This window comes from Acartia tonsa, chromosome 15 (genome assembly GCF_053477335.1).
Source record: "Acartia tonsa isolate MP-2025a chromosome 15, ASM5347733v1, whole genome shotgun sequence".
In the NCBI taxonomy this organism is placed as follows: domain Eukaryota; kingdom Metazoa; phylum Arthropoda; class Copepoda; order Calanoida; family Acartiidae; genus Acartia; species Acartia tonsa.
In genome coordinates, this window is record NC_137274.1 from 7,492,776 (window position 1) to 7,516,488 (window position 23,713).

Genomic DNA, 23,713 nt, shown 5'->3' on the forward strand with positions numbered 1-23,713 from the left:
TTTTAACTAATAGATTTGTAGATTATAAAAATTCCAATTTTGGGTGACCATTAAAACTTCAACTTTCCCTCAAACAAGGATAAAACAATAAAAATAAAAAAAAACAAGGATGACAAAATCCATAAAGGCAAACTATAAAATGAAACGGTAGGACATATGAACATTAACTTTTGTAGAGTATTTAATTTGGAACTTAACAAGAAAATTATAAATAGATGGAGGGGGGTTTGGATTAAAATTAAAATTGTGTGTTGGGGGGAGGGGGGGGGGGACGACCAACAACCATTTTTAATTTTAGTTATAAAGGGAAACTTTTTAAAAGCGAAGCTTTTCTATAATTAGGGTCGGTCCGTCCGTCTGTACGTCACAGACAGTTTGTTCTTTTCGTTAATTTAAACAGGATGATTCCTGTAGTATTTAGGTACAATTTATTAAGCGTAGCAACTCTATAATTGTTACTAGAATGTCCGTACGTCCATTTTTAACATGTTCATTTTAACAACTAATTTTAATGTGATAACATTATCCGATTGTTCTGATTTTTGGATTACTGATTCCTCTAACAACAAAATACAATATTATAAGCGTAGCTAGCATCTCTATAAGCAAGTCCTAAACATGTAAGTATGTTCTTAAACAAAATCCTATATTTTACTCTACAAGTGTTGTTGTCCGTTTGTCCTATCGTTTTAGAGCTTCTCTTTTATGGATGATGTCATCCTTGTTTTTTATTTAAATGGGAAAATGCAATTTTTCTTGGGAGGTTTAGTTATTAACCTTCCTAGAACCTAGAAGCTACATTGTAAAGGAGAACCATATCAGGTCAGCGGTTAGTGGGATCTTTAGTACACAGATACTGGTGAGGCACTCTAACCACAGGTCTAACAAAACAGGATAACTAAGGGGAGCCAAAAATATAGAGATGACCTGCTTATTGAACTTTGTTGTCCTACGAATCAGTATTCCTAATATCAGATGAATAAAATGATAATATTGTATAATTAATTTGTGAAAAAAAATTTAAAATCACCATGTTTTAAAGGACATATGGACTTTCTGGTAATGATTGTAGAGTTTCTACGCTTTAAAAATTGTACCTTAACGTTATAGGAATGTAATGTACATACATACAGATATTCTAATTTAAGAGTTGCTATGCTTTCGCAATTTTACCTTAATCTGTTAAAATTATCTTCAAAACAAGGATGACAACATCCATAAACGCGAAGTTCTGAAACGGTAGGACAAACGGACATACAGATATTTTTAGGACTTGATTATAGAGTTGCTTTGCTTATAATATTGTACTTTGTTGTCCCAGGAATCAATATACCAAAAATTAGATCAATCAGATGATTAGTTCACATAAAAATTTGTTGTTAAAAAAGTAAAAAAAAACATGTTTAAAATGGACGTACGGACATTTTGATAATGATTATAGAGTTGCTACGCTTTCTAAATCGTACCTAACTACTAAAGGAATCACCATGCAAAATTTGAAATCAATAGGACAATTCTAACATGCCTAAATTAATGAAAAAAGCTATCCGTTACAGACGGACGTACGGACGGACCGACCCTAATTATAGAAAAGCTTCGCTTTTAAAAAGTAAAAAATCAACATGTTTAAAATGGACGTACGAACATTCTGGTAATGATTATAGAGTTGCTACGCTTTCTAAATCGTACCTAACTACTACAGGAATCACCAAGCAAAGTTTGAAAAAAGCTATCCGTTACGGACGGACGTACGGACGGACTGACCCTAATTATAGAAAAGCTTCGCTTTTAAAAATGTTTTAAATGGACTTATAGACTTTCTTGTAAAGGGTCGCTACGCTTTCTATATCATAACTAATTGTTTTAAGAATTATTGTGCAAAGTTTGAAATCGATTGGAAATTTTTAACTTGTTTAAATTAACAAAAAGACGGACGGACGGACCTACCCTTATAATAGACGTCTAATCATAGAGTTGCTAAAAATAAATATAATTACCCCTTAGTTAGATTGTGATTATTGGTTAAAAAGTTTAAACACAACGAATTTAGATTTTAAAATGTCCCCAAAGTTTGTAATCCAACAGTTTATTAAACTTTGGGTGCCATGTCCTTTTCCTTCTTGTAAATAGACGGAGGAAAAAATAAGAAAATTCTGAGATGCCGCACAAAACTGTTAAATTTTGCAAATATCGATAATCTATTGACTCTATGGGCGTGGTGACACTTCGAGAAAGACTAAACTACATAACTTTTGTGTCACTTTTGAGGAAGACGATTCCTGTGACGTCATATACATTTCGGAAAAGAAAAAGGGAAGGGGAGAAGAAAATCTCTTCAAAAGAGATGGGAGAAAAGGAAATCGTCTTCCTCAAAAGTGATACAAGTCCTCTCAAGACACAAGGGTACAAGTCCTCTCCACGTCAACTTTGAACATAATCTTCATCTTAAATTGCAATGTAACGCGCTCAATGGCCTAGGGTACCAACACTCATCAGACAACCAACCCTTTGATTGCACAACCTTTGTCTTAGAAGTCCTAACTGTGCATGGTAATGAGTTTTGCCAAGGCATTCCCCCCTTCTCTAACTATTTATGTCGCACATCTGACATAGCAGCAGTAGGAAACATTTTTAGTTATGATGCAGTGTCGGACAGAGATTCGAACCTATCAACTTCCCAATGACGAGCGGATTCTCTACGTGTTATCCACAGTCACGGGTTATAGCGGTAATGTAGAGACATACTCTCTAAATCAGCCAATAGGAGAACATACATTCCAGACATGTCATTGGTTGAAATTGTGTACAGATTTTGGTAGGAAAGGGCATAATTTTTCATTTTGTTTGCAAAACGAGGCAGCTATAAACTGTTGCTTTTCTTTGGTAAATTATATCATGTAACAAGGATGACAACATCCATAAAAGCAAAGCACTGAAACGATAGGACAAACAGACATTAACACTTGTATACTTTCAGAACTGAATAATCAGAATACAAATGTATAAGAATAAAAGTAAAATTTAAGTAAATTTATTGAAAAACTGCTTGATACAGGATAATGTTTATGGACATTAGGGTGGGTTCATATCGGAATTAGACAAAGCGGGGATATGCAACAGATAAAATTAACCTTAAAAACATTTCTGACCGAAAAAGAATTTTAAAAAATTGAGTTTTAGAACACGACCACTTAAAAATATAATTCATTACTTATTAGTATGCAAAGACGACATTCAAAATTTTTTTTGAATCAGAACTATTGCTTCATGGTGCTCCCTGGAAAGGCCTTGAGGAGCTGAATCAGGAACTTTTGTCCGTTTCAAAATATCTCGTTCCTAGCCTTAGAAATCACTAAAAAACCAAAAATTTTTAAGGTTTATTGAGAATTGTCCAATTTGTAGAGGTTTTTTAGATTTTCTCAGGCTAGGAACAAGATTTTTTGAAACGGACAAAAGTTCCTGACTCAGCTCCTCAAGGCATTTCCAGGGAGCACCATGAAGCCATAGTTCTGATTTAATAAATTTTTGACTCCCATTTACAAATATCTATACAATTGAATGTCTGGTCGTCAGCGATTTTAAGACTTAGGATAAATTTTAAATCACCCAGAGGTGTATTATATCTATATAAATTGAGTGCAGATCCCCACTTTGGCCTCATAAAAAAAATGTCCAAAATCGACCCACCCTAATGGACATACATACATTTTTATGACTTGATCATAGAGCTGCTTTGTTTATAACATTATACTTTGTTGTACTAGGAATCAATATACCAAAAATCAGATCAATCAGATGATATCGATAGGACAATTCTAACATGCATGAATTAATGCCTTTCTAGAAATTATATCTACGAAAAATATTGTCGCTTGTTTAACTTGAATACAAAGTTTAAATAATTGGAAAAGTAAACAGGGGGGGGGTATTTTAAATTCCCACAACTGACCCCTGCAGTGGGCCCTAACCCAGTGGGACTACCCTAGTACCCAATACAACCTAAACTTACCTGACCTAAAGTAAAAAACAAACAAACCAAAACCTACCCTCACCCCTTTATTTTCATTTTTTTGGGAAAATAAGAAGTAGAGCTGCAATAAAGTAGCCTAAAACCAACCCAAGACCTACGAGGAGCCGAGGTTTGTGAGATCTTAAAAAACCGTCGGGACCTAAAAAAGTCGTGGACACCTAAAATTGCTATTATTTATATTCATTTTTTCAAGAAACACCTTTTCAAATGCGGGTTTTATGGACATACATTGTCTAGAATGACACTAGACATTTTGAATGTTGTCTATAATAGAAAATTTGTAGTAAATTTATTTTTTGGTCAGTACGTTCATTCATTAAAAGGGAAGATGATGGGGTAGGGGGGGTGTTGGTGTATCTATTTATCTATAATAGAATTATAAAGACAAGAAGAATAATTTATAGTAAAACAATTTGTCGTAATAAAAAAGGAACTTTCATATGGTTTTTAAAAGGATTAATCATTGTTCATTCAGGATTAACCAAATCTATTTCTTTAGACTTTTTTAGTAACTAAAATATTTTTTAAACATTACAAAAAATATTGCACATTACTTTATTATTATTTGTTTAATACCTTTATTATATCTATCTATCTATCTATCTAAATTTAGTTGGGATTTATTTTTTTATTTTGTTGTAGAACCCGTCCAAATAAGGGATGAACTGAAATTAGTTTCCGAATGTGAACACATTTTCCTAGGTGTTTCCCAATCCTATCTCAATATTTGCTACTAGCTAAAAAACCTTCAAACTTCAAAAAAAAATCAAAATTTGAATGTATTACCGTTTAAACATTATACATTCAAAGTTTTAATTTTTCAAATTTAGATTTTTTTTTTGGAAGTTTGAAGGTTTTTTAGCTAGTAGCAAATATTGAGATAGGATTGGGAAACACCTAGGAAAATGTGTTCACATTCGGAAACTAATTTCAGTTCACCAAATAAGGAATTTTAAGCAGGGAGGAAGGGGACATTGGATAGGATATTATACTGGTATAAAAAGTTCTAGAAACACATTCTCTCACATGTTGGCTAAAAAACATTGGGGTAATTTAGAAGGTGGTAATTGAGAATGCAAATTTTACGTCCATTGTCTTATCCCTTAAGATCCCTGAGTTTTAAAGAATGTTAGTCAACAATTCAGGGTTCCCAAAGTTTAGTTCAAGGAAAAACTTCCAGAGATCTAAAGGGATAAGACAATGGCCGAAAAAATCATGTACATCCTCAATCATGATTCACAAAATACCTCTTATGTAGATAATAATTTATGGTTTAAACATAGGAACCTCAACTTAATGAACCAACCAATCAAATTCCAATAAAAGTCGCCATAGTTGTTGAGCCAATGAATGAGAAAACGTTATTATAAAACTTTGGGGACTAGTGTAATGAACAGAAAAATGAGCAATCCCTCCCTGTGGAAAAATATTGTTCTGTAAGATTTGTAAGACTTACTTCTAAAAAATTTTCAAACACAAACCCCCCTTCCCCTTACTAATGAAATAAATTTAAGTAAAGGGGGTGAGGGTTCTTGGTTCTTTTTCTAAGCCAAACCCCTTTGGGGCTACCCATGTACGTAATTTAACAAAAAAAAATGCATCATCTTATTTCAAATTAACCCTTAACAGTTGTGCCCCTTGCCTTAATCAGTCGGGGGGAGGGTGTTCAACACCCCCTCTATTATCTCAGTTCCTATTAGAGCTAAAGGGCTAAATTTTTTGTGCAAGTCCCCAGTTTAATGATGAATTTCCAACCCTAAGTAAGTCATAATCAATTTTCGCTTCCTTCACCCTTTTATTTAACAACCTTAGGTCATTTTTACTTAAAAATTTCAAACGGCTGTAATTTTCTTATTTTGAAGCTAGATGAAAATTTTTTGGCAGAAAATGTTTATCTTTATGTAAATTTTATGTTTGAAATATCAAAATATAAAATTCAGCGGTCACAGTTGTACTTAGCAGCTGCCAGCCTCCGCAGTTGGTGGGAAAACCGCGTCGGATCTTTATGAAATTGTATTACATTATGTAGACATATGAGAAAAGCTTAAGTTTGAAATTTGAAGTCTCAAAGTCAAAAATTGCGGCCACAGGAGCCTTTTAAAGATTTCTGGAGACCTGGAGGATCAGGACCTGCAGGATCATACCTGGAACCTGAAATTGACTTGAACACCTGTATTTAATATGAGGATGTACTACTTGAGGATATTTTAGTATTTTGGTAAGATAAAATGCTTTGTTTAAGTCAAAAAAATATTTTTGCTTTTTACCTGGATGACCCTGCCAGGTTTGCTGGCATCCTGTGCCCGCCAGGATGGAGATATTCAAAAATTTTAACTCTTAGTTATGTGTCATATCCAAACTTAAAAAAGTCAAGCAGTTTGGGCTCTTTATCTTTCACACACTGAAAATGAGATAGAAAAAAACCAGAGGGGAGGGTGTTCAACGCCCCCCCCCCCCCGACAGTTAAGGGTTAATTAAAAGAAATGTAAGGAGGTTTATCATTACTTAAAAAGCACTTATAGTGAAAGCACCAGAGGTGAATTCTTAAAAACTTTTTGGCTGACTACCTCACTAAAACTAGTGAGGCTTGCTAAATTTTTTTTTGAAAAATCCTCCAAAATCACCAAAAATTAAATAAAATCTCAAAAGGGTTATCAACCTAAGATTTTGTTTAATTTTTGCAGATTTTTAATGCTATTTTGGAGGATTTTTCACAAGAATTTTTTGCGAACCTCACTAATTTTAGTGAGGAAGTGAGCCAAAAAGTTTTTTGTTTCGAATCTCCCTTAGGTCTTTTTTTGTTTCATTATAAGATAATTATTATTCAAAGTTTAGTTTAAATGCAATAAAATTATGTTAATCTGGTGTTTATTATAAAATGACTCCTTCTGTAGATTAAAATTAGTGATTGAAACATTTCAACACTCAATTTAATAAATCAAAATTCACCATAGTCCCCAAAGATGTTATTTCAACTTATAAGAAAAGTTAAACTTTGGGGACTAGTATAATAAACAGCCCATTGTCCCCTCTCTCTCTAAATTTTTTTTCTCGTATTCATTCGGATCTGGTGGATAAGAACCGGTTCTCATTAATACGAAAAAATGCATTTTTAAATCTTATAATTGTCCATTCTATATCCGCGGAATGCTGTTTATAATACGATGCGAGAAATAACTATTCTCTAGGAATTTTTTTTGGCAACCACGCCTTTCCTTCTTATCCTTAATAGGATAAAGGGAAAAGTAAATAAGCAGGAAATATTGAACACTGAGATGGGGTTTTTAAAAAATGCCGCGTTTTTTTGACAATTTTTTAGACATTGATTGATTGAACGAAGACGATGGGATTTCAACACAGAGTATACAACTTAAGAATTTAAAATTTTAAAATTAATATTTTAGCCATTTGTATAATGTCTAATACAACCTAAATCCATTTTCGCTGTATATTTATTAATGCATCTTTTTAGGGCTGTGTTAGACATTATACAAATGGCTAAAATAATAATTTAAAATTTTGAATTCTCGTGTTGTATACTCTGTTAAAATCGTACGGGGCATTGATCTTCAAGATGAAATAATTTTTAACAGAGTATACAACATAAGAATTCAAAATTTTAAAATTATTGTTTTGGCCATTTGTATAATGTCTAATACAGATCTAAAAAGATGCATTAATAAATATGCAGGGAAAATGGATTTAAGTTGTATTAGACATTATACAAATGGCTAAAATAATAATTTTAAAATTTTGAATTCTTATGTTGTATACTTTGTGTTGAAACTGTTTTTAAACTATTTTTAAAAGGTATATTAAAAATATACTTTGACATCTGTAGAATCATACTGCAAAGCCAAAAATGAGAACAATTGCGCACATCAATTTTTATTAGGATTTTAAAGTTTATTTTTTACTATGGATTAAATAATTTTTACTGAATCGTGATGTTTCTTCCCTTTGTAGGTAAAATACTCAGCTTTTAGAGTGTCTTGCTTCATAAATATTGTATGCTAGTATACAATAAAGTTAGGTCTTTTGATTTTATCTATCAATACTAATTAAAAATTAATTCTTTACAATATATCAATTAATCAACATAAAAATGTTTCATGTTTATTATACATTAAAACACATAAAAATTGGCTGTAAAGGGTTAAATAAATTAAGATGACAACAAATGTTTATGCAATACAACAAATTTATTTTTGTCACATATACAAATATGATATAAAATAAGATTATTCAAACATATTTTTAAAAATATTTTTAAAAAGTATGTATCTTTTATGAGTAGGGTTTTCATTCTTTTCATTTTTATTAAATAAAATTATTTAACTACGTTTGAAATAAGTCACTTTGTGAAAACACTCTTTCGGAAATTCTAATTTCTAATTGGTTTAAATTCAGCATTATGTTTTTTATTGTATTATGTCAGATTTTTCAATGAAATTAATTGTTTTAGAAAAAAAATTATTTCCATTGAACAGAGTAATGTTTTTTTTTATTGTATCAGTATAAAGGGAATTATATAAAATTGTTCACTAAGTTACAATATTACACGAAGTAAAAAAAGACCCTTTGATCTGGTAAAAATGACCAGAGCAACAGTAAAAATTAATTTTTAAATCCCCCAAAAAAAGTTTATTGGGGACTTAATTCAAATTTGGGCTCTGCAGTCTGATTCTATAGGTGTCCTAGTATATTTTTGACCCCCCATTGAAAAATAGTTTAAAAACAGTTGAAATCCCATCGTCTTCGTTCAATCAATCAATGACCAAAAAATTGTCAAAAAAACGCGGCATTTTTAAAAAACCCTATCTCAGTAAAAGTGTCAGACTGATTATGACGTAAAAAAAATAGCCAATGAGAGGCCACTATAAATTTTACCCTTGGTCAATAATGGCCTCTCATTGGCAAATTTTTTTTTTTATGTCATAATCAGTCCGACACTTTTACTGTATTCGGAAATATTTCTTCAGATACTATCAGGGATCTAAAGGGATAAGACAATGGCAGATAAATAGATGTACGTCCCCAATGATGATACACATTATTATCCCATCTATAAATTAAAATCAGTGGTTGAAACGCTTGAGCACTCAATTTAATTCACCAACCAAATGTTATTATAAAACTTTGGGGACTAGGGTAATAAACAGCCCATTATCCCCTCTCTCTCTCTCTGAGATACTCTCTTATTAATGAGGTTTACTTTGGATACTCAAATACACTTGATTAAAAATTGATTAAATAAGGATTTAATAGACTAAATGAATTGAACTGGTTTTTAATTGTACGTTTTTTATCCGCAGAAAGCTGTTTATAAAACGATGCGAGAAATAACTAATTTAACTTTCCCTTTATGTCAACCTCGCTTCCTTCATGCATTTAGGCCCTTTCCAAAAACACTCTGTAATGTCTAAATTACATTAGAAAGTCAGTAGGTTGTACCCTGGGGGTTTAGCTGTGATTTTGTCAGCACAGCTGTTCTCAAGCTGACCTGCATATGTTATCTAAGTTTAGTCAGGCTGTGGCCCCGACGGTCAGCTTAGCTTCTGTGATAACACACACACGCACACACACACAAACACTTTCACGGAAGTTGTGTAAATTTGCGTAGTTTTGTGTTGCATATATGTATATTGTATATACATCAATTTAGCACTGCAAAAATAAGTGCATTTTCGTGTGCTGGCTGCTTTTTAAAACTTTTGACATAAGTTATTTGAACATTTTAACCAAAAACAATTGTTGAAAAAAGTTAAATTTTGATTAGACTAAATATTTGAATCTTAATCAAGTAAAAAAGCTAGAGGAAAAAAATCTGTCAATTTTATTGATTGAATTTCAATTATTGAAGAAATCCACTAATTTCATTGAAAAATCCGGCAATTTGATTGGTTTAAATCAATTTGCTGTAGAAATCCTCCAATCACATTGGTTGAAATAAAAAAAATAGAAAATCCGGCAGTGTCATTGGTTGATACCAAGTTACTGAAGAAATCTGGGAATTTCATTGGTTGAAATTAATTAACTAAAGAAATCCGAGAATTTCATTGGTTGAAATCAATTAACTAAAGAAATCAGGGAATTTCATTGGTTGAAATCAATTATCGAAGAAATAAAAGAAGCATGCAAATGAAAGTTGACTCTAAAACTTCACCGCGACAGCCTGACTCAAAATTGTTATTTTAAATAGAACAAGAAAAAAAAGAAAAAAAGACACTAAAAGAACGTTCATGTTAAAATAATAATTTTTATCCATTGCTCAAAAAATATCATTATGTTATTGTAAAAAGTGTATTACTGTAAAAAAGCTAGAGGAAAAAATACAACAATTTTAAAGGTAAAACATATATTTTTAGAGGAAAAATTGTTATATTAAAATAACAGGATGTCCATCTGTATATGAGTAGACAGAGGTATAAAAATATGATTGTCTTGAATAGATTTTAAAATAACATTTAGTTTGTTTGATATTAACCAGCAGCTATGCCCCTATAGGCCTCTGGACGCATTTAAGTGATGTGTGAGGATTAGACCATCAATTTAATTTTTTTTTAAAGCAAAAATGTTTTTTGCCAGGGGATATTTGTCATGGGTATGGGGAGGTAACCTCCTCCAAAATAGTTATAAACCTTACTAGGACCTACAAGAAGCTTCCCTGAAAAATGAGAGCCATATCGGTGAAGGGGTTAGTTAGATCAATTACATACAGTACATCCTGCTACTTTTATATATGCATAGTGCAGTAACTGTATGTTTGACAAATTATCAGTCTGTTTGTTGAGATTTGCTTTTATGGAGGTTGTCATCTTTGTTTTCAGTAAACTTTGCCTTCTAGAATGAAAAATCTTTACATTCTTTTAAGCAATTAAATACTTAAATTCCAAAAAATGTCCTAAAAATTTATTAGAAATTTTTCCTTTCCAAAATTAATTTAAGTTATTTTTTTTTTTCAAGGAGAAAGGGTGAAAAGATTCTTTTTTTGTAGATAGACACTTCACTTTCAGTTTTAGTTTTAAACAGAAATTTGTTGGGTATAAGTTTCAATGTTAAGGGTAGCCCAATTGTTTTGGCCGGTAAGAAAATTATATCTTATATTCATTCAAAACTAATTAATATCTCATGAATTAGAACCAGTTCTCATTCGTATGAAAAACTATGTCTAGCAACATATTATCTCTAGTTTTCTAGGAATATAAAAATGTACAATTAAAAGATTAAAACCAATTTTATTAGCCTGTGCCTTTTTGGGGATAAAAAAAACTGTTTTTTAATCTTTTTATTGTACATTTTTATCCGTGGAAAGCTGTTTATAATATGATGCGAGAAGTAAACATTAAAACAGACAGACTGAGAGACATTGTATTACTTTTTTTATAATAATTATCAGCTGTGCTATTTAAAAACTCTGGAGAACCTTCAAAATGGGGGAAGGCGGTATCAATTTAAAAAATTGAAAGGTCCGATTTAGATGGAGCCTTTTTTTACTTGATGGTGATGATCATCCCCTCCCCCCCTTATTTTATCTTTTTAGGGTAGCTTGTCTGCTAAGGAACCTATATTATTTCAATATTTAGTAAGATCTTTCAGTACAAACAAACAGACATACATTCTGCTTCTTTTATATAAGGATCATTATTTTCAGGAGGTAACAGTCAAAAGCTCTTAGAACATCAGAAAAAGTCTTCAGCAATTACTCCTGAAGAAGTTAATGAATAACAAGAAAGCTGTTTCTTCACTAGAATAAACTAATAATCAAGCTTGATCTCTCAAAAAAAGACAATCAAATTATTTCTATTCACTCTAAATACAATTATCATAAGACTTAGACTTTATTAAACTAGAAAATCATCAGTTTACAGGAAAAAGTTCAATGAAGTGCATTTTATAACAGGAGCTAAAAACCAGTTTCATAAAACTAAAAATATAATCTATGATTTGGTTACATATTTACAATTTTAAAAAGGTAAAAGATTACATTTTACTTTCTTTTCATGATGATATAATTTAACTTGATATCATTGAATAATAACTTTGGGTCTTTCATAATTACACAAAATATGAATTTTAAGTCTTGATAGTTTGAAAACTCAATTATATAAATTATAAGTTTAGCGTTATCCTCTATTTTTATACCCCCCGTCTGATAGAACTATGGCAGAGAACAACAATCTTTGTTAGGTTAGGTTATAGGGAGCGCTCCGGCTAGGTAGGCTAGGGGGCCAAGTGCTGCAGCAAGGCAGGCCAGGGGGCTGGCACTGTGGCTAGGCAGGTAAGGGTGCTGAGCGCTGCTGCCAGAGTTTACAGTTCTGTCAGGGGTGGGGGTATAAAAATTTTCCAATTCCAAAACAAAATATTTCTAAGAGGATAATACCATAAGTTTAAATGCATTTTATGGAACTATCCCATTAAATTAGTGATTATCATCAACTTGGTGAAGACAATCCTCTCTAGAAAATCTACAAAAGTTTTAATGAAAATGAACAAATTAATCTAATATTACCAATGTCGCCGCCAATAATGTCGCCACCAATGGTTGGTTGCAAGACAGCTGCCATAGATACACCTAGTTTGCCTAGCTTTTACATACCACATTCCAATTCTGTTAACTCCAGCCCAATGCTTCCAGGAAAGATTATTTCTCATATTCATTCGAATCTGGTGGATAGGAACCGGTTTTCATTCATATGAAAAAACTATGTCTAGCATCGTATTATATCCAGATTTCTTCGATTATAAAAATGTACAATAATAAGATTAAAACCATTTTTTTAGCCCGCGCCTTCGGCACCTCAGGCCTAAAAAAACTGGTTTTAATCTTATAATTGTACATTCTATATCCGCGGAAAGTTGTTTATAATACGATGCAAGAAATAACTATTTTAATATTAGCTACAATTGTGAGGTATTGTTCGGGTTCATGTAACATACTCCGAGTCTTAGAATTGCTGTTTAAAGAAGAAATACTAAACTACATAACTTTTAGAGAAGACGATTCCAAAAAAAAGGGAAGGGGGGAAGAAAATCTCTTCAAAAGAAATGGGAGAAAAGGGAATCATCTTCCTCAAAAGTGACACAAAAGTTATGTAGTCTTGGTTCAAAGCATCCATTTGCCTGATGGGTATTGGGTTACCCAAAAGACCACCACCTCTTTCACTGCAAGACCTTTCATGGAAATGGTTGTGAGTTGCACCTGTCTATTGGCCAATGCATTCACCTTCTTACTATTTACATTTAAAATTCCCCCCACCCCCCTCCCCCTGTAGTATGACAGTGTGTTGACATTTAAGGTAAAAATCCTTGCAAATGTAATTCAAATTGATTAAATAATATTCTTTCAAACAGGCCTGGATATAATTCCAAATTCAACAATAAGTTCCTCAAATTCTGATAAAGATTTTGCCAGTTTAGTCGCGACAACACTTGCACCACAATCGCCTCTAGCAGCTCAAAACTCTAATATTAGTTCCGCATCTCAGCCACTAGATGTCAGCAGTGTCAAAATTGAACCCAGTGATTCAACTAGTTTTGTTAGCTCAACCAAAGCTATCAGGAAAAGAAGATATATATATTGAATTATATTTTAGTAGTATGCTTAAAAAAACTTAGAGTCTATTGGATCCAAACAAATGCTGACAACCAACTCTTTAATTTAAAACCTTTGTCCAAACTGTTTATTGGATTAATTTGCATCTCTTGAGACTTAATTCATGAGTTTAATCAAATGTTTCTATCCTTAACCCTTAACGGTCGGGGGGGGGGGGGGGGGGCGTTGAACGCCCCCCCATCCGGTTTTTTCTATCTCATTTTCTGTGTGTGAAAGATAAAGAGCCCAAACTGCTTGACTTTTTTAAGTATGGGTATGACACATAACTGAGAGTTGAAATTTTTTGAATATCTCCATCCTGGCAGGCACAGGATGCCCGCAAACCTGGCAGGGTCATCCAGGTAAAGAGCAAAAATATTTTTTTTGACTAAAACAAAGCATTTTATCATACCAAAATACTAAAAAATCCTCTAGTAGTACATCCTTATATGAAATACAGGTGTTCAAGTCACTTTCAGGTTCCAGGTATGATCCTGAAGGTCCTGATCCTCCAGGTCTCCAGAAATATTTAAAAGGCTCCTGTGGCCGCAATTTTTGACTTAGAGACTTCAAATTTTAAACTTAAGCTTTTCTTACACGTCTACATAACGTATTAAAATTTCATGAAGATCCGCCGCCGTTTTCCCGCCGACCGCCGACTGCGGCGGCTGGCAGCTGCCAAGTACAGCTGCGGCCGCTGAAATTTATATTTTGATATTTCTAATGTAAAATTTACATAAAAATAAACATTTTCTGGGAAAAAAATTTTCTTCTAGCTTCAAAAATAAGAAAATTACAGCCGTTTGAAATTTTTAAATAAAAAAAGACCTAAAAACAAAGGTTGTTAAATAAAAGGGTGAAGGAAGCGAAAATTGACTTAAACTTATAAAAGGTCGGAAATTTATTATGAAACAGGGGACTTGCACAAAAAAAATTAGCCCTCTAGCTCTAATAGGAACTGAGATAATTAGGGGGGGCGTTGAACGCCCCCCCCCCCCCCCGACCGATTAAGGTGCGGCAAGGGGCCCGACTGTAAAGGGTTAACTTAGATAACAGTAAAACGCCCTTTTCACTCCACAGGGGAGCATAGGCTGTTGACAATTTGTCATTGTTTCTGTAACAAGGTGCCTTTTTTATGGATATGGGATAGGGTTGTCATCAACAAGACAAGCCTTATGATTGTTGTGTAAAGCTTTATTTGCCCATTAGACAACCAACCATTTGATTGCACGAATTTTGTCTGAGAACTCCTAATTGTGCATGGTAGTGAGTTGCACCTGTTTTGGGATACAGCATTCCACCTACTCCTACTATTTATGTCGTGCACCTGACATAGCAGCATTAGGAACCATTTTAACATCTTTAGTCATCCCAAGATTCGAACCTATCACCTCAACAGTGAAGGGCGGATATGCAACGTGTTGAGCCATGATCAAGGGTAGTCCATCATACATACTTTGTCGATAACTAACTCTTCAATTCTAAGCCTTTGTCCAAACTATCTATTGGATTAATTTGAGACCTAATAAGTTTAATGAGTCTTACAAAAAAAAGTTATCTTTAACTTCGAAAAGTTGAAAATCTCATTAAAAAATATCTATATTTCTTGTTTTATGTAATAGTAATGGAAATATCCTACTATTGTCATGCACAATGTGTGAAAAGAAGTTTGCAACAAATGAGCTCCTGAAGAGGCACATGAAGTCCCATGGGGGTGTCAGCTGTCATCTGTGTACCATCATTTTTAAGGTACAGTCTTCTTTTCTATCCAGCTTCAATTTTTCCAATTAATTTAAAAGCTTACCACTATTTTTTAAGTTTATAAATTTTTTCTTTGCTCATCAATATTTTCCCACGTTTCAATATTTTGTCCCACTTAAATTTTTTTTCCCAAGCTTACCATCATTTTCCCAAGCTTACTATTATTTTTACAAGCTTACCATTGTTTTCCCACGTTTATCAATATTTTCCCAAGCGTACCATTGTCTAACTCAAGATTACCATTATTTTCCTAAGCTTACCATTATTTTTCAAAGCTTACCATTATTTTCCCAAGTCTACCATTATTTTCATAAGCTTACCATTATTTTCCCAAGCTTACCATAATTTTCCCAAGCTTACCATTATTTTCCTAAGCTTACCATTATTTTCTTAAGCTTACCATTTTTTTCCCAATCTTACCAATAATTTCCCAAACTTACCATTACTTTCCCAAGCTTACCGTTATTTTCCCATGCTTACAATTATTTTCCCAAGCTTACCATTGTTTTCCCAAGCTTACCATTGTTTTCCCAAGCTTACCTTTATTTTCCTAAGCTTACCATTTTTTTTCCAAGCTTACCATTATTTCCCCAAGCTTACCATTATTTTCCCAAGCTTACCATTGTTTTCCCAAGCTTACCTTTATTTTCCTAAGCTTACCATTATTTTCCTAAGCTTACCATTATTTTCCCAAGCTTACCATTATTTTCCCAAGCTTACCATTGTTTTCCCAAGCTTACCTTTATTTTCCTAAGCTTACCATTATTTTCCCAAGCTTACCATTATTTCCCCAAGCTTACCATTATTTTCCCAAGCTTACCATTATTTTCCCAAGCTTAACAATAATTTCCTAAGCATACCTTTATTTTCCCAAGCTTACCATTATTTTCCCAAGCTTACTAGTATTTTCCCAAGCTTACCATTGTTTTCCCAAGCCTACCTTTATTTTCCTAAGCATACCATTATTTTCCCAAGCTTGCCATTGTTTTCCCAAGCTTACCATTATTTTTCCAAGCTTACCATTGTTTTCCCAAGCTTACCTTTATTTTCCTAAGCTTATCATTATTTTTCCAAGCTTACCATTATTTTCCCAAGCTTACCAATATTTTCCCAAGCTTACCATTGTTTTCCCAAGCTTACCTTTATTTTCCTAAGCTTACCATTATTTTTCCAAGCTTACCATTATTTTCCCAAGCTTACCATTGTTTTTCCAAGCTTAACAATAATTTCCTAAGCATACCTTTATTTTCTCAAGCTTACCATTATTTTCCCAAGCTTACTAGTGTTTTCCCAAGCTTACCATTGTTTTCCCAAGCCTACCTTTATTTTCCTAAGCATACCATTATTTTCCCAAGCTTGCCATTGTTTTCCGAAGAATACCATTATTTTCTCAAGCCTACTATTATTTTCCCATGTTTGTCAATATTTTTAAAAAAGCTTACCAATATTTATCAAAATTATAAATTTAATGAAGCTTTTTTAATTGCTTGTAAAAATTTAAATTAATTTTTTAAAATGTAGTCGAAATATCCCAAATGACATATATTAGGACAGTTCATTATTCTAATATGGCGTCATTTGAGATACTTTTGTGGTAATACGACAACCAGACGGACAGGCAGTTTACAGAGTTGCTACGCTGTGACTTATCATAACAAACTCACTGCACTAATCTTATTATATCACCATCTATCTCATGACCGATGTTGACCCCGCTATCTAGCGGTCAAACTGGCCTGCCTAAATGTGGGGAGGGGCTCAAACATGCAGCTATCACGCGCCCCTCACGCGCTTATATAACCGGGAGGCGCTGCCTCCCCTTTTACCACCGCTGCCCCCACAGCCTGTCTACCGCCGGGAGCTAAGCCCTAGCGTCCCACACCCCCTTCAAACCTAACCATTGTTATAATCTGTTGTATATATATAGTAAACATTGCTTGTAAATATTATTCAGTTAAATATATAATTTCTGTATGACTAAATCCTGCTAGTTTGTTTTGGTAGAATAATTCAAGGCTAGGGCTCGTTGAACTCGAACTCGTTACCCTGTGGGCCGAGAACGCTCGGCTTACCAGAACTTGGTGTCAGCGTGTTTCAATCGAGCCTTACAGAAACTAGCCTATTCTACCTCTGATTGGACCCTTTGGCAAGTAAGGGGACAATCAGCCGCCAACTGAGAAGCCAACTGACCCGCGAGACGGCCTTTTTAGGTCGAATTTCCATCATTTTGAACGCAATATGTGGGCCTCTGGCCTACGGCAAGCAGATTTAGCCTGCTAAAAGCGCCAGTTAAGACGCTTTTTCCGTACCGTGTAGGAGTAGCGCTAGGTGCGCAGCCACGGTAATCGGATAATTTAGCTCAGACGGCGACAGAACTGAGTCTAAATTGGCAAGTGTAGCTGGGACAAGCCCCAGGACACCCAGGCCAAACCTACGAGACTGACAGCTGGGGGCTGGTCTCCTTGAGAAGGCAATGTGTGGCTGCGAAGCTTCAGCACACAAGTAAGCCCTACCACTGCGACGGATAGCAGATTTTGAGCCACAGGCACGGCAGGACGGGACATTCCCTGCCGCTGCCTTCCAGGATTCGAACCCGAGGCGCTGCAGGATGGGCCATTCCCTGCTGTCATTTTCGGGATTCGAACCAGCGGCGCTGTAGGACGGGTCATTCCCTACCGCCGTCACCCCTCTGAACCTTGCAGGACGGACATTCCCTGCTGCCAGTGCTTCCAGAATCACACCTAGAGCTCCTAGTGATAACAACACATAAGTGTGTATAAATGTCAACCAAGTGATAAAAATAAATATAAAATTGTTGACCCAGTGATAATTAATAAGCTCTAGTGATTCGAAGCTACAGTCTAAGCCACCATGGTAAGCGATACCACCATAGCTGCGGTTCGGCCACCACCGAAGTTTCTGCCAACCCCAGCCGAACGGGAGGCCCCCTTGTCTCAAGGGCAGGACCTCCACTTCCCCTGCCATATCAGGGTGAGGTTTCCTACTCCTGACCCTGCCCAGCATGTACAGGTTGATGCCATGATCGATTCTGGCAACCGTGTACCAGGGTCTGCTGTAATTTCTGAACACCTCATGCACGCAATGGGCGTGCAACGCATGTTGATTCCGGACAACACCCAAATCCTGACTGCTAACGAGGAAGGCCAGCCCCTCCAGGTAATAGGAAAATTGAAAGAATTATATATGGCAGTTTCACACACCCTTATACTCCATCTTTACCATGTGACTGTGGTCCGGAACCTCTCACACCCTCTGAACCTAGGAGGGTATTTTCTCAAGGAGTTCGGAACTAGGCTCTGTTTCGACATGCAACCACCTTGCTTGTGGGTGCGTGGGGAGTTTATCCCACTCCGTGGCGTCCCCATTGACCGGGAGACAGCCGAGAGAGAGCTGAGTTATGAAGGGCCTCTGCCAGGCCCACTGCCAGAGCAGCCGCGTGTGGTCGAGAAAGGCACGCACTGGGTGGATGCTGCGCTCAACGCCCATAAGGGGGCCAACCTGCTAGCCATGGGGTTGCCCCCAGTGCCCAAGGTGCCGTGGGAGCACCTGCCAACAACGTTACCTGAGATTGCCAGCCCTCCAGAACCAATCTTCTCCTCCGACACCTTTATCAACGGCCAGCCGTGTCCACCTGGCCCCCTCTACCTGGGACCCCCAGCCAGTCAACCAGCCAAGCCTGAGTCCAGACCCGTCAAGTCGCGGTCTGATGCACCCGGAGCCACACTCAACTCCCAGGAATCAGCCTCTCCTGGCGCCGTGCCCGTCAAGTCGTGGCCGGCTGCCTCCGGAGCCATGCATGGCTCCGCTGCCTCAGCCTCTCCTAGCGGCCGGACGCCCACGGAGCCCAGGCTGGACCCAGCGCCTTGGCCTCTCCCAGCGCCGAGCCCGTCAAATCGTGGCCGGACGCCCTCGGAGCCACACTTGGCTCCGACACGTCAGCCCCTCCCGAGGCCGAGCCCGTCAAGTCGCGGCCGGTGGCTCCCGGAGCCGAAGCTGACCCCACACCAGCCACGTATAGGCTAAGCGCTGTCACTCCAACTGACGGCCAGCCACCCCAACTTCGCACGGCCAAGCGGGTGGTCTTGCCTGGCCGCGGTGTCATGGCGGTCCCTGTTGAGTTAGTAGGCCACCGCACCAAGGATGCCATCCAACTAGCTGCCCCAGAACAGAGGTTTGGGGAGGATCTTGTCATCCCAGAAGGCCTGTATGCCCACAGGCCTGGATCCGCCACTGTGTTTCGAGTGCTGGTGGTAAATGAAGGGGAGACGCCCCTCCTGCTGGACGCTGGCCTCCCAGTGGCAGGGGAGCTGGTCAAGCCCGACATTTTAGAGGTTTCTGATAAGCCTCCTCCGAGTCTCCACTCGTTCCAAGAGCCTGTTGAGCCCCCAGACATGCAGGAGTTGTGGGAGGCCCTTGAGATGGAAGACAACGAGTTCCTGCGCAAGGATCCCTTGCTCAAAAAGGAGGTTTGGACCATGTTATCAGAGTACAGGGACGTCTTCTCCAACTCTACCCCCGGCTGCACAGATGTAGTCGAGCTGCAGCTGCGCCTCAAGCCAGGGACCCAGCCGATCCGCCAGAGATTTAGGGATCTGAACCCGCGGCAGGAGGCTGAGCTGGAGAAACAATTGGACACTTGGCTACAGGAGGGAGTCATAGAGCCGTCAGACTCCGCCTGGAGCAGCCCCTTGGTGCCCATCAAGAAGAAGGACGGGAGCACCCGCTGGGCCGTCGACTACAGAGCCCTCAACAAGTGCCTGGAGCTGGATAGCTACCCTCTGCCCAGGATCCAGCAGCTGGTAGAACGAGCTGGAGGGCACCGCGTCTACAGTGCCCTAGACGCGGTGGCCGCATACTACACCATCCGTGTGTCTGAGGACAGCCGGCCCTGCACCGCCTTCACCACCCCCAGAGGCTTGTATCAATGGAAAAGGATGCCCTTTGGCCTGGCTACGGCACCATCTGTCTATTCCAGATTTATTGCAGGGGTCCTAAACCCATTAGGCACAGCCAACCTCCAGTCATACCTTGACGACGTCCTGACCTTCCACCAGGATACCTGGGCCCACCTGGCTAGGCTCCGAGAGGTCTTGGAAGCCCACCGCAGGGGAGGAATCCGCCTCAAGCCAGCCAAGACTAAGCTGTTCCGAGCCAAGGTGGATTATCTGGGCCACACCCTCAGCCGTGAGGGGATAGCCATGCAAGAGGATTATATTGACCGTATCCTGGACTGGCCGGCCCCCAGCACCCCCAAAGATTTGCTGGCGCTTCTGGGGTTCTTTGGATACTACCGCCTGTTCATCCCAGAGTATGCCGACCTCACCTACGAGATGAATCGGCAGAAGACGGCCAAGACCCTAGCCTGGACACCTGAGATGGAAGCCCAGCTGCTGCAGCTCAAGGACAAGTTCCGTCAAGCCCCCATCCGAGCGCCGCCCAGGTTTGACTTGCCAGCGGTATTCCAGCGGTATTCCACAGATTTCAGCAGCCGCGCCATCTCTGCCATTCTGAGTCAATGCCAGGACGGCAAGGAGAGACTGATTGCCGCCGTGGGGCGCAAGACAACCGACCCCGAGACTCGCTACCCGTCCTGGAAGGGAGAGATGGCCGCCATTATGTATGGAATCCGGAAATTCCACGGCATCTTGTCCTACCGCAGCTTCCAGATCAACACTGATTCCTCAGCCTTGCTGCAGATGAAGTCACTGAACACATCCACAGGGATGGTGGCCCGCTGGCAAGAAGAGCTAGCGGCCCTAGATTTTACTGTCTGCCACCGTCCTGGCACCCAGAACACCAACGCTGACGCCCTCAGCCGCCGGGAGGACGCCAACATGCCAACGGCCAGCGCCGAAGAATTAGCAGAGCAGGCTGAGTATATCCATAACCTTTGCCAGCTAGGGGAGTCCGCAGCCAGCCGGCCCCCTGCCGCCCGACTGGACCCAGCTAGAGTACTAGAAGCCCAGACACAAGACCCTCTCCTGCTCCGTGTCCGCCAGTGGGTGGCTGATGGCAGAGCCCCAACCAAGGCTGAGCTGCGCGGCAAGGAACGAGATGAGCAGCAGTACGCCAGCCGCTTCCCAGCCCTGGGACTTGACGAGCATGGTTGCCTCACCACCACTGACCAGACCCTGACAGGGGAACGGACAAGATACCTGCTGCCTTTGGCCCTCCAGCAGGACGCCTTCTTTCTAGCCCATGGGACCCCCATGGCCGGACACTTTGGGATGGACGCGACTATCGCCCGCGTTGCCATGCACTTCTGGTGGCCCAACCTGGCCCGTGACGTCCGCCTGATGGTTCAGACTTGTCCTGAATGTGTCCAGAAGGTTACCAAGGAAAGGTTGAAGCAAGGGATACATGTACCCTCCCGCCAGGGGTATCCACAGCAAGTCCTGTTCATCGACCTGGTGGGGCCGCTGCCAGAGACCCCAGCTGGGAACCGCTACATCCTCACCTGCCAAGATGGGTTCAGCCGGTTTGTCAGCCTCTACGCCATCCCCAACAAGCGCACCCTCACGGTGGCTGAAGCCCTGCTGCACCGCCACCTGGCCACGTTTGGATGCCCCCTGAAGATCCACTCAGATAATGGGATGGAGTTCACCGGCCAGGTATTCCAGGAACTGGCCTCCAGGCTTGAGATTGGCCTGACACATCCACCACCCTACAACCCACAGTCCAACCGAGTGGAAAGGTTCCATCGGACGCTCAATACAGGCATGCGTCTGTTCTTAGACAGAGACGACAACAACTGGGAGCCCCACTTGCCTGCCATTGCCTTCGCCTACAACACCAAGGCCTGCAGATCTACCGGCGTGACCCCGTTCCTGGCCTTCTTTGGGAGAGAGGCCAAGCTTCCGGTGGACATGGTGCTCCGGCTGCCAGAAACAGAATATGCCTCGGTTCCAGCCAACGTCCAAGCCCTCCTGCAACGTTACTATGCAGTGTATGATGCCATCCAGCAGAAGGAGGAGGGAGCCATCCGGAGGAGCGCGGCAGCCTACGAAGCAGTGATCACAAGGTCGTGTTTTTTACACGACTTTTGCCAAAAAGTCGTGTATTTTTTAAATTTTCTTGCCTTACCCCCTTCCCTTTTTAATTCCCCTTTTCCCCCTTTTTCTTCCCCCCCTTCCCTTTTTTAAAAAAAAGTCGTGTAAAAAAAAAATTTCATGTGAGATCCCTGCTACGAAGGCACGGCCAAGTATGAGGTTGGAGACTTGGTCTGGTACCTGGCCCCCCGCCTGGTGCCAGGGAAGGCAGCCAAGATCACCAAGAGATGGACTGGCCCCTGGAAGGTAGTGAGGAAAGCTACAGAATTCCATTATGTCATCAAACCTGCCTCTCCAATAGCCAGGATCTCGGAAGTTACCGCGCATGTAGGCCGACTGCGCAAATACACTGGAGATGTGACTGCCCACCAGATTCCAGCAGACATTCAAGTTGACGTGGATGGCGACGAGGATGCCACCGAGCTGCCGGTTGGAGCGGCGGCGCCCGCAGCTAGCGACCCAGGACAGTTCCCAGTGCACCAGCCGGCCGCAGCCGCCCCACAGCCCAGCGGCCAGGATCGTGACCCAGTAGAAGAGGACCTGCAGGAGCAACCCAACGAACCACCGCCGCCAGTTCCAGAGCCCCCCAGAGATGCCATCTGGAATCCTGATACAGACATGGAGCACCTGCCAGCCAGCAGCGAGCCTGTAGGAGGAGAAGCAGCTGTTGCAATGGAAGAGGCCGCCCCAGAGGACGAAGCTGAAGCCATGTGCCCCCTGTTGATGACAGCCATCCCTATCCGGGTGGGAGCTAGGAGGCCAAGCAACCTGAACCAAGCAGGCGCCCCCATGGAATTTTATGCGCCCTCATCCATCGTCATTCCCCCCTTGGGAACCACCAGAGTTAGCCTAGGCCTCCGTGTCCAGCTACCCGCTGAGGCAGAGCTAGTCCTGCAGACGAGGCAAAATTTCCAACGCCGGGGCCTGGCCGTCGCCAACCCCCGTCTAGAAGCCAACCAGGAGCTGACAATGCTGATATCCAACCACAGCCAGACCAAGCAACGAGTGTCCCGTGGAGCCTGTGTAGCCAGAGCTGTCCTCCATCGAGCTGTGCCCCAGGAAGAGCCTGTCCTGCGCAGACATAGGTTGTCATATCCCCAGGTTCAAGGCCTGGTGGCTCGAGAGCCACGCAACCCTTGAAGGGGAGGTTGTGGTAATACGACAACCAGACGGACAGGCAGTTTACAGAGTTGCTACGCTGTGACTTATCATAACAAACCCACTGCACTAATCTTATTATATCACCATCTATCTCAT

At 39.6% G+C, this 23,713-nt stretch overlaps 1 protein-coding gene and 1 long non-coding RNA gene across 3 annotated transcripts in view; both read left to right on the forward strand.

Moving 5' to 3' along the window:
- The first annotated feature begins 9,554 nt into the window (after positions 1–9,554).
- LOC145307100 (uncharacterized) lies at positions 9,555–11,887 on the forward strand. The gene is made up of 2 exons (XR_013875299.1): positions 9,555–10,379; positions 11,685–11,887. It is a non-coding gene; the product is annotated as an uncharacterized LOC145307100 (long non-coding RNA).
- A 1,571-nt stretch (positions 11,888–13,458) lies between these two features.
- The window catches only part of LOC145307187 (uncharacterized), a 44,694-nt gene continuing 34,439 nt past the window's right edge, over positions 13,459–23,713 (forward strand). For both annotated transcript variants that reach the window (XM_080149546.1, XM_080149547.1), the window contains exons 1-2: positions 13,459–13,590; positions 15,246–15,374. In XM_080149546.1, coding sequence (XP_080005672.1) covers positions 15,279–15,374 — 96 coding nt within the window. In that variant the 5' untranslated portion in view covers positions 13,459–13,590; positions 15,246–15,278. The remainder of the gene's footprint in view (positions 13,591–15,245; positions 15,375–23,713) is intronic.